The 14,165-nt window shown below is 38.4% G+C and overlaps 1 protein-coding gene across 2 annotated transcripts in view; it reads right to left on the reverse strand.

Moving 5' to 3' along the window:
• Positions 1-14,165, reverse strand: part of LOC102223618 (SRC kinase signaling inhibitor 1-like) — a 112,033-nt gene that overhangs the window by 31,580 nt on the left and 66,288 nt on the right. For both annotated transcript variants that reach the window (XM_023349383.1, XM_023349384.1), the window contains exons 4-7: positions 12,786-12,812; positions 2,767-2,962; positions 2,075-2,086; positions 767-1,062 (exon numbers count right to left, since the gene is read on the reverse strand). In XM_023349383.1, the coding sequence (XP_023205151.1) occupies positions 767-1,062; positions 2,075-2,086; positions 2,767-2,962; positions 12,786-12,812 (531 nt within the window). The remainder of the gene's footprint in view (positions 1-766; positions 1,063-2,074; positions 2,087-2,766; positions 2,963-12,785; positions 12,813-14,165) is intronic.

Below are 14,165 nucleotides of genomic sequence, written 5' to 3' on the forward strand. Positions count from 1 at the left end.
TGTGTTTTCTCATCTTTTAATCTCCCCTTTAGACTGCTTTTCATGTGCACCTCTCATTTTTGATTTTCCAGTTGACATAATACTGGATGGGTAACTATAACTATATAAGCTTAACTCTCTTGTTCACAGTTTTGTTTCTCTGAATCTGAGCTCACAATATCACACACAGAGAACATCAACTTTCCACTACCAGAGTTACAATAATTTATAATCAGATTAAGTTGGAGTAGCTATCCAAATGTATGCATAGTTCTTCCCTGTCTGTCAGCCATTTCTTTAACCCATTTCTGCTCCAAATAGATGGAAGAATGAGTGTGAGCATTACCACAGCACAGTGTAAGTAAACAGAAACACTCTTCAGTGTTTTTTAATAGCATTTGTATTCCCAGTTCAGTGTGAATAATGCAGATGGTAAGCAGAGTTTTGCATCAATAATAGTTAAAAAAATGTTCTCCCTCAGGCTGCTTTATCTTTTCTAAAGCAGAAATCATTGCAAATGTTAAAATATGCTCATTTACAGGGGAACATGTTCTCTCCTGCCTGCACAGCAACAGATGGCCTATTTGAAGATGAAAAAATACATTTCCAACAGGAAAACATGTTCCATTGCTAACCCCCAATACACTACGAAAGTCTGCAAAGATACTGTTCTCAAAAACAGCAAAATTTATCTTCCAAAAATCTCTGCTGCAGCTCCAACTTCACAATATAACAGGAGTATTCAACACAAATTGCCCTTCCCACCTCTCAGGTCTCCTCTGCTTACCCGCAGATCTCCGTTAGCCAGGTGTGCAGCTGCAGGGTAAGAAGCATAGATGGGTTCTTTGCGGTAAATCTTAATGATGCTACGGTCCTGTATATCCCGGACGTCCTCCAGCTCATAGAAGACGTTTCGGGCCTCGTCTTTGATTAGGATCGCCGTGTTGGGCGACTTCAGCATTCCCGCCGTCAACTTCTGAGGGAACATGTGCACGATGAGAGCGTGCAGCGTGTCCATGCTGCTCAGCTCGTGGGTGATGTGAACCCGGCGTGTCTCATCTCCATACTGCAGGAAGAGCACGCCTAGGAGAAAGTTGTGGGGGAGAGATGGTTGAGTCAGAAGTGTTTGGCTTTATTAGATGGGAGATAACCAGTGGAGACATATTTTGCGAGCTGTGGTGTTGGTTGTGATCCACAAATTCTGCTTACTGGTACTAAAAAACCTATGCCAACTTTCTGGGCCTTATATTTAAACCTTCAGAATATTTTCTAATGTCATGATACAGCCATAATTTTATTTGATTTTGGGGGGATTTTATGTAATAAACCAACACAAAGTTGCTAATTTATGTCGTAAATTAAAAAAAATAGTTAAGTGCAATTAATCATGTTTAAAAGTCACCCAATTGCTAAATAGACATCACATGTGTGGAATTAAATCCTGTTCTGTAGTTTTGAAGAAGCTGCAAAGATCCACAGCTCAGATATGAAAATCTGTCAACAGATCAACTATTAATTGTGCACTCCATAAATCTGGCATTTACAGAGAAGTTGCAAAAAAGATCTGTTGATGGAAAGTCATAAGAAATTTAATTTGCAGTTCTGGTCACAGCATGTCACAAGTAATGCAGGAGACACAGCAAACATGTGAAAGAAGGAGCTCTTATCAGATGAACTCTACTCATCTCTACTTTTTGGTAATGAAGACTACACATCCTTCCAGAAACACCCTTTTGTAACCAAACGCATCAAACTATGGGCATGCTCCTCCCCAGTAAGGGACTGAAGAAAGACTGACTCACAATTATGCACCACATTGAGTTGGTCCATTTTATAAAATCCCAGTAACATGTAACATGAGAAAATGGTTCTATAAAAGCAAAAATCACATTTTTTAAAACTTTTTGGAAACTATTTGACTTTTGCACCAATTAGTGAACATTTAGATATCTAGGACAAATAAAAATAATTAGTTAAATTTTAACAATATTTTAAAATGCAGAGTGTTTTTGTTTCATAAACAGCAGTAGGTAAAGTTTGTGAAAAAAAATAAGAAGAATGTTTTGTTGAAAGATGTGTATGATGCCTGACTAACCTGAAAATTCATCTTCATACACGAAGGGACAAACAAAAACAACAACAAAGGAAAAGAAAAAGGAATTACAAATGGGGCAAAAATAATATAAACAAGTCATAGAGAAAAGAAAAAAGACAGGTATTAGTAGAGACAGAGGAAAGAGATCAGCGTTTCCATTTCTGCTAAAGATAAGATAAGATAAATCTTTATTGTCATTGTCACAAGGACAACGAAATTCAAAACACCTTAGTCTTCTTGATTTGTTCACTGTCACAAATAATGACCATAGTCCAGAATGAACTCTGTAGACTTCATATCTATATGACAAATAATATTTGAGTTTTTCTTGTTACCAATTATCTTAAGCACAACATTTGACTCCTTGATCGTATTACAAACGTTAGATCACAGTCTGTAAGAGTAAGAATATTAGTATTAGTAATTTACAGTGTCTACTCAGGAAAACTTACACTTTTATATATTTAGAAACACTCATTTGATTGTTTTATGTCTATGCAGAAGGGCAATTAAACTAGGGAATCACTTTATGGTAAAAGCATTGAGAATATAACACCTCCTCCCACTATCTGGCAGAAAAGTGCTTCACAACAGCAGCAGCAACATGAAGTAAAGAGAAAGCTGTAAAATGTGCCTCGAGTTCTACCAGCCTGTTGAGACAGGTCGTGCCAGGATCGCCTCGGAATCATTACCTGGAGATCTTAGCTTATTCTGGCTGGCAGAACGAGACAGCGGCAGGCTCTGGCGGAATCGGTTCATTCGGTTGAACCCGAGGGGCATGTCTGCTTCTGACATTGTCTCCAGGGATTCGGCGGAGGCAAAGGAAAGCTTGGCAGCCTGGTCCGCAAGCCCGGACTGGGTAGACTGGGAATGGCGTGGACTGCGACTCTGCAGGACACACAGAGGCATGTGTGAATTCACTGAGAGGTGAAACTGTGGCAGAAAAAATGGATTTGACAAGGCTGATGTCATAAGACCAACTGGAAGAGACAGGGAGCACACAATGAGGGATAACACAATAAGCCAACTAATGAGATTATTCAGACCTTGACAATGGTTTTAGCTACCAGCCATTCACTGACAATTGCTTGCATCACAGTTTATAACATCAGAAGAATGACATATAAAATACATTAGAGTCTAGAGGAAGTCTTTCCTCATGAATTTATCAGTATCAAACTGTGTGTGCAACCTGACAAAAGTTACACTGTATTTTTCACTTCACATCCACATTCATTCATGGACCCCCTCATTGGTACTTGTCCCTGCGCACCTATGAACTTTTAAATGAGTTCTTGTGGGATGGGAGGAGAAGCTCATGTAAATCCCAGACTCTCACTGTGGGTTTATCCTGCTGGCTTACGCCCAGGCGAACCTCTCTCTCTTTCTTTCTCTCTCTTACACTTTCTCTCCCAAAGACTGTTAGCTCGGCTGAGGCTGAGCTCACTGAACTGAACTCTCTGATTCCCCACCATTGTAGCATTTCCTCCAGCTCAGAGGCTGCTGTAATGAGCTCCCCGAATGCTGTCTGCTGATTGTTTTCACGGAAGAAGCAGACACATCCTCAGCCCACAGTTTAGTAGCAGTGCCTGTCTCCTTCTCTTTGAAGCATGAACACAACGGTTGTCACCTCATCCTTTCTCTGTTCAAGTCCAGCTGCTGCATGAACCTTCTGTGGCTTCCATTGGTGCAACTTTTAATTAATGGGAGACTAACTGCAGAGACATGAAGGATCATCTCTGCGCTCAGACTAAGAAGAAAAGGTTTTTTATGAAAAACCACCAAACCACAATGATCAAAGAAAAAATATTAAGCTCAACTTTACTTTCACTTTAATATTAAGCATCAGGGCAGACAGTTTGATGTCACTTATTATGATATAAAAATCATCTCAATCTCTTAAAAAGAGCAAAGGTAAACAGGCAAAAGCATTATTTAGTTATTAGTCAAGTCTTTCTGACATGATGATTCCTTATGCAATAGATGATTGTTATGTAAGATCAATATAAGTGATCTGATTAAGGCTCTATGACAACTGCTCTGACGACATATTTCTCATTTAGTATTTAGCTCTTTGAATTGTCAGTTTTGTCCTAAATCAGTTACAATTTCTAAACTCAGAGGCGGCTCGTCCCTTTAAGCTGATTAGACAGTGATTTTCCAAAAGGATTCAGTCTAGTTTAAAGGAACTACACACATTTTGACTTCCTTTTTTCCTTTTTGTAACTTCCTTTTTATTATATTTGTCCAGGACAAGTGTAAGAATAGCATTTTTTAATCTTCTGTGGCGCTTGTTAAAAACTGAGAGATATTTATTTAATATCTATTGTGCTGGGTATTGTATTGACCTGGGAGTTATTAAACTCTGTCAGAAGCTTTAAACTCCATATCAAAAGAAGAAAAGTAGCAAGAAAAAAATATGTTTCATTTTATGTAATGTACCATTATAAGATTATTAGGCTTTCCTTATGTCAAATGCTCTCATCTGCCCTGCTGCCATATTACAGGGAACCAAAGCAACTCTGTGCTCTGCTGTGGAAATACAAGATGGTCGTTTTTTAAAATCCTGTATGTTAATTTTTGCATTGCTTTGTTGTCGACTGCTTTAGACTGAAACTAATCATTTGCTATGGAATCTAAAACAAAAACGACAAGAAAATGATTTGTGCATTCTCTCTTGAGTAACAGCAATAATCATTTTTGACTGATATATTCTTTTTCTGAATGCAGGTTGACTTCCACTATGGCATTGTTACCAGCCATTCTGACATTGTTGGAAATAATGTCACAATGATAAATTTTCTGCTTTGGCACTTTACTAAAAACAATGAAAGGATATGTGTTTTCTCCTGAATTGGAGAATTGGTTGCATGTGACAAACCTTTTCTGACGACATGCAAATGCATGTCAGATTTTTACAGTGTATCCCATAGAAAAACTGACACAGTATGCATCCATCCATCCATCCATCCATCCATCCATCCATCTTCTTCCGCTTATCCGAGGTCGGGTCGCGGGGGTAGCAGCTTCAGAAGGGAGGCCCAGACTTCCCTCTCCCCAGCCACTTCTTCTAGCTCCTCCGGGGGAATCCCGAGGCGTTCCCAGGCCAGCCGAGAGACATAGTCCCTCCAGCGTGTCCTGGGTCTTCCCCGGGGCCTCCTCCCGGTGGGACGTGCCCGGAACACCTCACCAGGGAGGCGTCCAGGAGGCATCCTGACCAGATGCCCGAGCCACCTCAACTGGCTCCTCTCGATGTGAAGGAGCAGCGGCTCTACTCTGAGTCCCTCCCGGATGACTGAGCTTCTCACCCTATCTCTAAGGGAGAGCCCAGCCACCCTACGGAGAAAACCCATTTCGGCCGCTTGTATCCGCGATCTCGTTCTTTCGGTCATGACCCAAAGCTCATGACCATAGATGAGGGTGGGAACGTAGATCAACCGGTAAATCGAGAGCTTCGCTTTTTGGCTCAGCTCTCTCTTCACCACGACGGACCGGTACAGCACCCGCTTGACAGCAGACGCTGCGCCAATCCGCCTGTCGATCTCCCGCTCCTTTCTTCCCCCATTCGTGAACAAGATCCCGAGATACTTAAACTCCTCCACTTGGGGCAGGACACCCCCCCTGACCCGGAGAAGGCACTCTACCCTTTTCCGGCTCAAGACCATGGCCTCGGATTTGGAGGCACTGATCCCCATCCCGGCCGCTTCACACTCGGCTGCGAACCGCTCCAGCGAGAGCTGCAGATCACGATCTGATGAAGCCAAAAGGACCACATCGTCCGCAAAAAGCAGAGATGAGATCCTAAGGCCACCAAATCGGATCCCCTCGACACCTTGGCTGCGCCTAGAAATTCTGTCCATGAAAGTGATGAACAGAATCGGTGACAAAGGGCAGCCCTGGCGGAGTCCAACTCTCACCGGAAACGAGCCCGACTTACTGCCGGCAATGCGGACCAGACTCTGACACCGGTCATACAGGGACCTGACAGCCCGTATCAAAGGGCCCGGTACCCCATACTCCCGGAGAACCCCCCACAGGGCTCCCCGAGGGACACGGTCGAACGCCTTCTCCAAGTCCACAAAACACATGTAGACTGGTTGGGCGAACTCCCATGCACCCTCCAGGACCCTGCCGAGGGTGTAGAGCTGGTCCAGTGTTCCACGACCAGGACGAAAACCACACTGCTCTTCCTGAATCCGAGGTTCGACTATCCGACGGACCCTCCTCTCCAGGACAGTATCCTAATAAATATAATCTATACCAAGATTAATAAAATTCAAATAGGTTGTTATTGCATTAAGTAGCAAAATAGGAGATCAAGTTAAATAGTTTCAAGCAACTGCTTTGGATAATGCTTTGCTTGAAAAGCATAGCTGAATTTATATTAATAGCAAAAAATAAAGTCCTATTCTTCTTCCGTGACATTAGTCTACTTCTGCCTAACTTTTAAAAACCTGCTGAAGTCTTTGTATTTTTGTCAAAAAGAATCTTTCGAATAGAAATATGATTTTAAAATAGACTTTACAACCATCTACTTTAGAGCAAATTATTGCCTTACACTTACTACTATTGTTCGCAAAAACATCCACAATAGGTTTACAAGGTAAACTGCCTGTGGGCTTTTATCATGCAATGTCAAAGTTCTTTTGACACTATCATACATAATGCAGTCCCACACCCGCACATGAAGAATCCAGAGATAGTGTTGGCAGACAACGTTAGAGCGCTAACGGAAAGTGTGTGATGCAGACAGATAACCCCCAACATGTTTTCTAATAGGGTAATTTATCTAAACAGTGACCACACTGTAAAAAAACAACAGCCAGCAGCATCCCAGGGGCCCACCAGATCCTGCAAAGTGCAACATTCTAGCCTTACTATCAAACCACTGCATAAGAATAGGGAAATATAATGTTGATGAAATGTTTTTTAGAATAGAAAACTTTATCTGACACCAACAGTGACATAAATTTCTCCTTGACAGGACTCTATACACACGTAAAACTTTCAAAAAAAGACATAAACAAGATAAAAATCGTAAACAGGATGTTCAAATACCTCTGCTGTTGAGGGCTGTAATAGGTATGAATGACTTTTAGTTTGTTGTTTTCCTGGCCAGTGGGACTTTGTATCTCCTGTCTAATGAGAGGAGACTGAATGAATTTTTTTGTAAATAAAAAACTAAAGAAGAAAAGTCCTATAGTTTGAAATATGAAGACATTTGTACCACTTTGGAAAATACACTTGATGTCATTAAGTATTTGCCAACGGGAAGATTAATAACAACTTAGACTTACACTTGTTGCAGTGAACTGAATTAAAAATTGGTAACAGTAGCAACTTCTGGAAGTAATTAGTGAATTTTGTGCAATGTGTGCCAACTCATGTTGAAGATTTTTACAGAGTATTAACTCCTAGTAAGAAGCTGTATGAGCACACTCTTTGACAATTTTTTAAATTTAAACTCAGTAAAATAGTTTGCCAACTATGTTTGGAATGATACGTTCTAATAAATGCAGCAGAGGAATTAGATATTCTCAGCAATCTCATTGCAACTCTATTACTCTGTAATTGTTGATTTGACAAAAAAGAAAGAAGTAAAACAGGCTTGAATGTATGAGTAACTATGTATTTTTTTTCTGCAAATACAAAAACAAAGAGGATGTGTTGCATCCGAGTACTTGCTTTCCACAAAGCCTGAAAACAGCAAATTTTACATTCCAAACCTGCCTGAAAGAAAAATAATACTGTGGGAACAGCAAAGAGTGGGGTTGTATTTTCTTAGAAACGTGTTGCTGAATTACAAATGTATCATATTTTTCAGCTTGACTTTTTGCTTCCTATTTTGACTTCCTTATTTCTGCTTCCACTTTAAGGAGGTTTGATAATATCTTTCTGCAGTAATTTTGTATTCTAAACATTACATGCAAAAACACCATCTGGTTTTGCATCTGCTCCTATTAGACAAGCCAGGAACTGGTTATGTTGCCTTTCTCTCAGAAAGCCCTTTATTTTCTACCGATTAAGACAGTTTCAGCCCAACCCAATTGCTACTGAGTTTTCTACTGTCTTTATTCACTGTGGATGACAGAAAAAAAGAGTACGGAACAGGATGAGGTTAGAAGACAAGCAAATGGAGTGGAAAGTAGGACAAGGTGGCCCGACAACAGACCTCAGGCTACAAACTGTATTAAATCTATGCAACCTCCCACCAGTTCTTCTGATTTCTTGTGCTAATACACAGTAGCAACATGCTCTCTCTGTTAAAAACAAACACTCACCGAAGAAGGTTATAAGGTCAAAAACTAGAAGACATTCTGTATCAACTAAAAAGTTATATGTAGTTAACCTGTATCAGAAAAAAAAATCCAGAACAGATTTGTTCTGTTCCATTATTTCTACACTTGAATGTTTAAGATTAGACAAACTTTCAAAATAACCTGTAGAGAAACAAAAAACATTTTTAATTGAAGATTTGATTTATTACCATAAAAGGTAATTGTTGTTCAAACCAACCCAGCCCTGGGTAAATATATTTATTCCACCTGATATGTGGTATATTAACTGTGACTAGCAACATTTTTTTCAGAAGCCACACACTGGCCTCATTACCACCTGACCTGTATAATACATAGATCCCTTAAATCTAACCTGTATGACAACAGAAGACCATCTAAAACACTCCAGACCTAACTTGCCTTAAGGTCAGCATTCATTATTCTCTATTGTAGACAGACTGTACAAAAATTCTCTGTGGAATTTTCTAAGGCTGAAGAACACACAAAGGCATATCTCACATTTCCCAAAAATGTCTAGATTACTTTTGGAAAAATACTTTGCTGACTGATGAGACAAAAGTAAATGTAAAAGTTTCTGTCCCATGACATCTGATATAAAACTAACCCAACATTTTATAAAAAGAATATCACAGCGAGTCAAACACAGTGGTGGTAGTGTGATGCCCTGGGCCTACTTTGCTGTAAGTGAGGGAGCTATCAATTCTACTAATTTTAACTTAAGGTCAGGTTGTTTTGGATAAGTTTTTTTCCTTTTATAAATAAACTAAATTAAAAATTGCTTGTTCATTTTGACTCAGGTTGTCTTTGACCGATCGTAAATGTGCTTATTTGAAACCTGTGTCCTACAAATAAGGATAAGTGGACAACATTTGTAATAATTTTCACAGTGCTGTAGATGAAAGTGAAACACTGAGATTGGTTTGGGAGTCAATTAAATCTCCATTTATCTCACTTTCACCTCACTTTCACTGTACAGATTAAGCAAAGATTTTAACCACAGTTGCTCCTAGGAAATCTAATTTTCTGTCAGAGCAGCTGTCATCAGACGAGCGGTTTTGCTGAGGGTCACAATGCCCCCATAATTGCCCGAAAAATTTGACATCCAGCTGCTAAAAACTTTAATCGGCTTGTTTAACTATTTCTGGACCATAATTTTACATGTTGTGAAGTAAATCCTTCAAGCCAAGATGTACTGATGAATGTACATACAATATATCCGCTTTATTTTATATCCAGAACACGTAAACTGCAGCTGATAGCGCTGGAGAGACAATCACGTTTGATACAACCTGATTGCCGAGAGCCAAAAGGGTTATTACTGTGTGCTGTGTCAGACAATGGTGATCCAGTAGTGTCTTTTTTAGTATGTGGCTGATTTGAGGTGAAGCACTCAACAAGCAGGTGAGACAGTGTGTCTAAACTGCACTGCAGTAAGAGCCTCGAGGCTGGTTCATGACATGATGGATGCAAGTAGCCTCCACTTCTAATCTCACCCCATTGAGTAAAACTGAAAAGAGAAATGTCGCACAGCTTGATGCGCGTAAACTTGTTAGTTGCAGGGTATTAGGCTAAATGTTTAAAATGACAAATCTTTGAACTTCTCCACTTTTCCATGAGTCCTTTGATATCTAGCTTGCTCTGTTTTTTCCGATAACTAATATCTTGGTGTACTTCAAAAGCTTCTGTTTGTTTTCACCCCTAGTTATGTCTCCCTCCCACGCCTTTTACACAATGTCACTCACTGATTCTCTCCCATCCCTCCATAAGCTTCTCACCGAGACAAGTGATGTCAGATTATCTGCCTCCACCTCAGTCTCCGCTGACAGAAGCTCTTGTCTCATCCATATGCTTTGCTTGCAGTGCATCTGTGTGCGGTTAATTGCAATGAGTCAGCACTTTCTCAATTTTTAATGAAATTTAAAGAAAAGAGCTCCTTAATATATCCATACCACACATCCATTTTACTCTTAACTGTCCAATTAATTCACCTCAACTTTTCAAGCTTTGCAGCCAATCGTCTGGACACAAAATTTCCTCATAATAATGGAGTCATTTCTCTTCAGACGACCTGAAGTCATCAATGCATGGAAATGATGGCTCTGCCAGATCCCAGTAAATTGTAAGTTGATGGAGCATGTGAAAGGAAAGGAAGAAAAATAGCATTTTCAAGAAGAGGTGAGATGATGATTGAGATTTCCAGACAGAATTAGTTATATAGGCCTGGAAGACTCAAATTGAAAATTTTATGTCCTCCTGTCTTTTTAAAAAATTTTTACCAGAAAGGTTTAAATTAGGTTTAGATTAAAACTATAAATATAACATGGCAAAAAGGTGCATTTTTGTTAAATGTTTCTCTTAACAGTTAGCTGTGCTAACTAGCTAACTGTCTGACACATGATCAAAGGAGCCAAACTTGATTGGCTAGAAGCTGCTTGGCATAATTTAGTGCTGATTAATTTGGCCTGGGTCATCATAAGGTCACCACATTTGTGGTTGATTTTTGCAGATGAATTTTTTCTGGCAAAATGAAAGTAAAACATATATATATATATATATATATATATATATATATATATATATATATATATATAATTGCACAGGATAAATAATTAGTCAATGTTTGTGATTTTTATTTTTTTTTCCATAATAAACAAGCCACAGAGCCATGCTTATTTATATCTACAGTCATAGCAATTATTAAAATGTAAAACAATTTGAACTGTGTTACAAACAGCTGGATGCAGAAATTTAATTTTGTTGGCACAGAAATTGAGGATAATAATTCAAAGTACAGTAGATAAAATAGTAGTATAGTATAAAAAGTCCCTACAACTTAATGTAAGAGAACTGCTCAAAGAGAGCTCTTTGTCATTTTCCAATTTATTGTTTGATGAAAACAATAACAATGACCCAGTACCCTTATAGTTTAACTGTGCCTTGGTCAGATGACTATAAGAGTTTGTAAATATTACTCAAAGTCTGATGAGCTGAAGAGATGAAATCAAAAGAAAAGGCCCATGACCCTGGATGATATAAACAAGTTGTCAAGAGAGGAAAGAGGTTAAAGATACATTTATTTGTTGGTTCTAGCCTTGAGAAATACTTTAGTAAAAAGCTAGTAATTATTCACAATTTTAAAAAAAAGAAGTTATTCAAAGTACAGGAATGCAGAGTGTGTAGAAAACAAAATGACACAGCTATCAATTTCTCATGTGGGAGATAAATGTACTCAAGTTAAAATATATATTTTTTTCAAGTTTTTTCGTTTGAGATTATGTTATTGGATAAAAATAGAAATATATTCCAAGATTTTCTTCCAGGAACCTCACAGCGGCTGAGTTTAGCCTTTGTTTAATCTCCCTGGACTCTCAGCTAAGCACAAGAGTGGAAAGCTGAGCTTAGATTAGAGCTGGTGGGATGCTGAAGTAGGGCATGGGTTTCTGGAGCTTCACTGATTAGAAAGAAAACTTTGCAGAAAGCCCTGCAAATATAAAAGGTGCCGAAGCAGATTGTGTATGATAAGAAATTATCTTCAAATCTTCTCCCCACTAAATATTTTTGATGTTTTCATGGTAAAATCTATCTCTGCAGAAGCACCTTTGATATCAGTATATGTAGATCTTACTGTTTTCTGAATAATCACACATTTTAAGAAAACAGTCAAACAAATACACAAACTTAAAGTAATGTGGGGTAAAGGAAACAGCAATTTATGTCAGGGATGTAGGCCGCTAAAACTACATTTAATGGTTGAGTAGCATTGAAATAATTAAACCAAATACCAGAAAAGGATCAGATTTTATCGACAAATTAAATGCTACTACATAATAGTAGCATTTAATTTACAATATAAAACAATAGTTTGCAATTATATTATACTTCAGATCTAATCATCAATCAGTTAGGTTAAAAACATCAACTTCTTAGCTGTGTATCAACTAAAACACTGTTTTTCAACACAGTTTTGGATCTTGAATATTTTGAAATCTGATGCTTTAATTTCATTCTTTCAGCTTTTTCCTCTGATCAATTTCAACTCATCAAAAACCACTCCATAAAGACACATTTGATAGCTCTACATCACCGCCTATAATACAACCAGCCGGTCAAACGTTTCCAGCCAGTAATGCTAACTAACGGACGTGTCACGAGTTCATGAAGGTCTACAAATTAAATTGACATGAAGAAGTTTAAGTTGTTTTCACCCTTGTCATTTTTGTCACCACATAAGCCACAACCACACACAAGCTCTGTCCAAAAAAGTGAAAAGATGTTGCAGGAGTAAGAAGGGTGTGAAAAAAGAGCAGCAGGAGGGACATTAAGTGGGTTGGGGGTGGACAAGATGCCACAGACGTAAACACACACAAAACAGAAAGAAGAATGACAAACACACTTAGACAAGGAGCACTAACCTTAAAGCTCCAGTAGTTGGGCTGTTGCTGTGAAGTTTCATGAAGAACAAAAGAAAGAAAGATGAGAAAGATAAAGAAATTACTCTTTCAAGAATCATACATAATAAATGCAAGAGAATGCAAACTTTTAAAACATTAGTTGAAATGTACCAACGATCATGTAACTTGCTGATTGTTTTTTTTATCCTGGGATTTACTGTATATTGCTGACAGGTCCATTTAAAGCATATATGGAAAACACAACCACTGACTGGTCAATAATGGAGGTAAAGGCTCAGTTTGCAGGCATCAGGTTACTGAAAACCTGATATGAGATTGTGTTATTATAAAAGAAATGAAAATAGCAATACTAAACAAAATCAGCAGTCCATTCTCTCCTTGCAACGTTGGCTTTTCTCCCAGATTTCACCACTGGCAAACAACCATTTTGTCCCCTTCTTGCTCTCTGGTTTCTTCCAATCTCTTTCCACCTGCTGCTCACTTTTCATCACAACCCCCAAAGCTGACCTGCTAATTTGCAACACTGAATAAGGTAGCAAACATCTGCACGTTTGCCCTTCCTGCTGTTTGGAGATTGCATAAAAAGTGCTGACATATTCGTAAAGGCCTAAGGAAACAAGACTTAAAATAAGCCAAAATTACCCCACAGTTAAAACCAGACATAGTCACTGCTGGCCAAGAAATATCTCAAGTCGACGATATGCAATATTAAAGATGGAGCAGAGTTCACAAATCTCAATTGTAATTCCAACTCCACTTTTATTCTTCTCTGCAGGCAATATTCACCCAATTCAGCTTCTCTTCTTTAAAGTCCACATTACCCTGAGAAAAGATTAAAACAAGTGACAGGCATGTTTTTATTTATGATAGTCAGTGTGTTTTCAATATATATATGTATTATATACATATAGTCATAAATTAAATATGTATTTATGCTGAGAATAAACCTATTTCAAGTGTTTAGTTTATTAAAAATCTTTACGTTCAATAAGATTAGAATTTAACTGTGACTTTGACATTTTTCCACAAGCCATGAAACTTGACAGATGTTTTTTTGGGGGGAAGGTTTATGAACAAGGGAGGTGCACATCATTAAGTCTTGTTGTTTTATACTAACACCTCACAGCAGGAGATCCTTTTCATTAAATGTATTCTCACAGTGCTGCTTTAGAAAACCTCATGTCTGGCACTTTTCTGGCTGCAATGCATTTTTGAAAACAGCAATACCTGCTTGGTAATTCAGAGGTGTACCTGATTTATTAATACTCAGTACTAGTTGATGTTTTCTTTCTGTTTTGCAGAAAATAGTTGGACAGTATTAAGCAGAATATTCCAACATTTTAGACACAGTAAAGCAAAAAAAAAAAATCAACTTCAATG

The sequence above is a fragment of the Xiphophorus maculatus genome, chromosome 16, assembly GCF_002775205.1.
Source record: "Xiphophorus maculatus strain JP 163 A chromosome 16, X_maculatus-5.0-male, whole genome shotgun sequence".
In the NCBI taxonomy this organism is placed as follows: domain Eukaryota; kingdom Metazoa; phylum Chordata; class Actinopteri; order Cyprinodontiformes; family Poeciliidae; genus Xiphophorus; species Xiphophorus maculatus.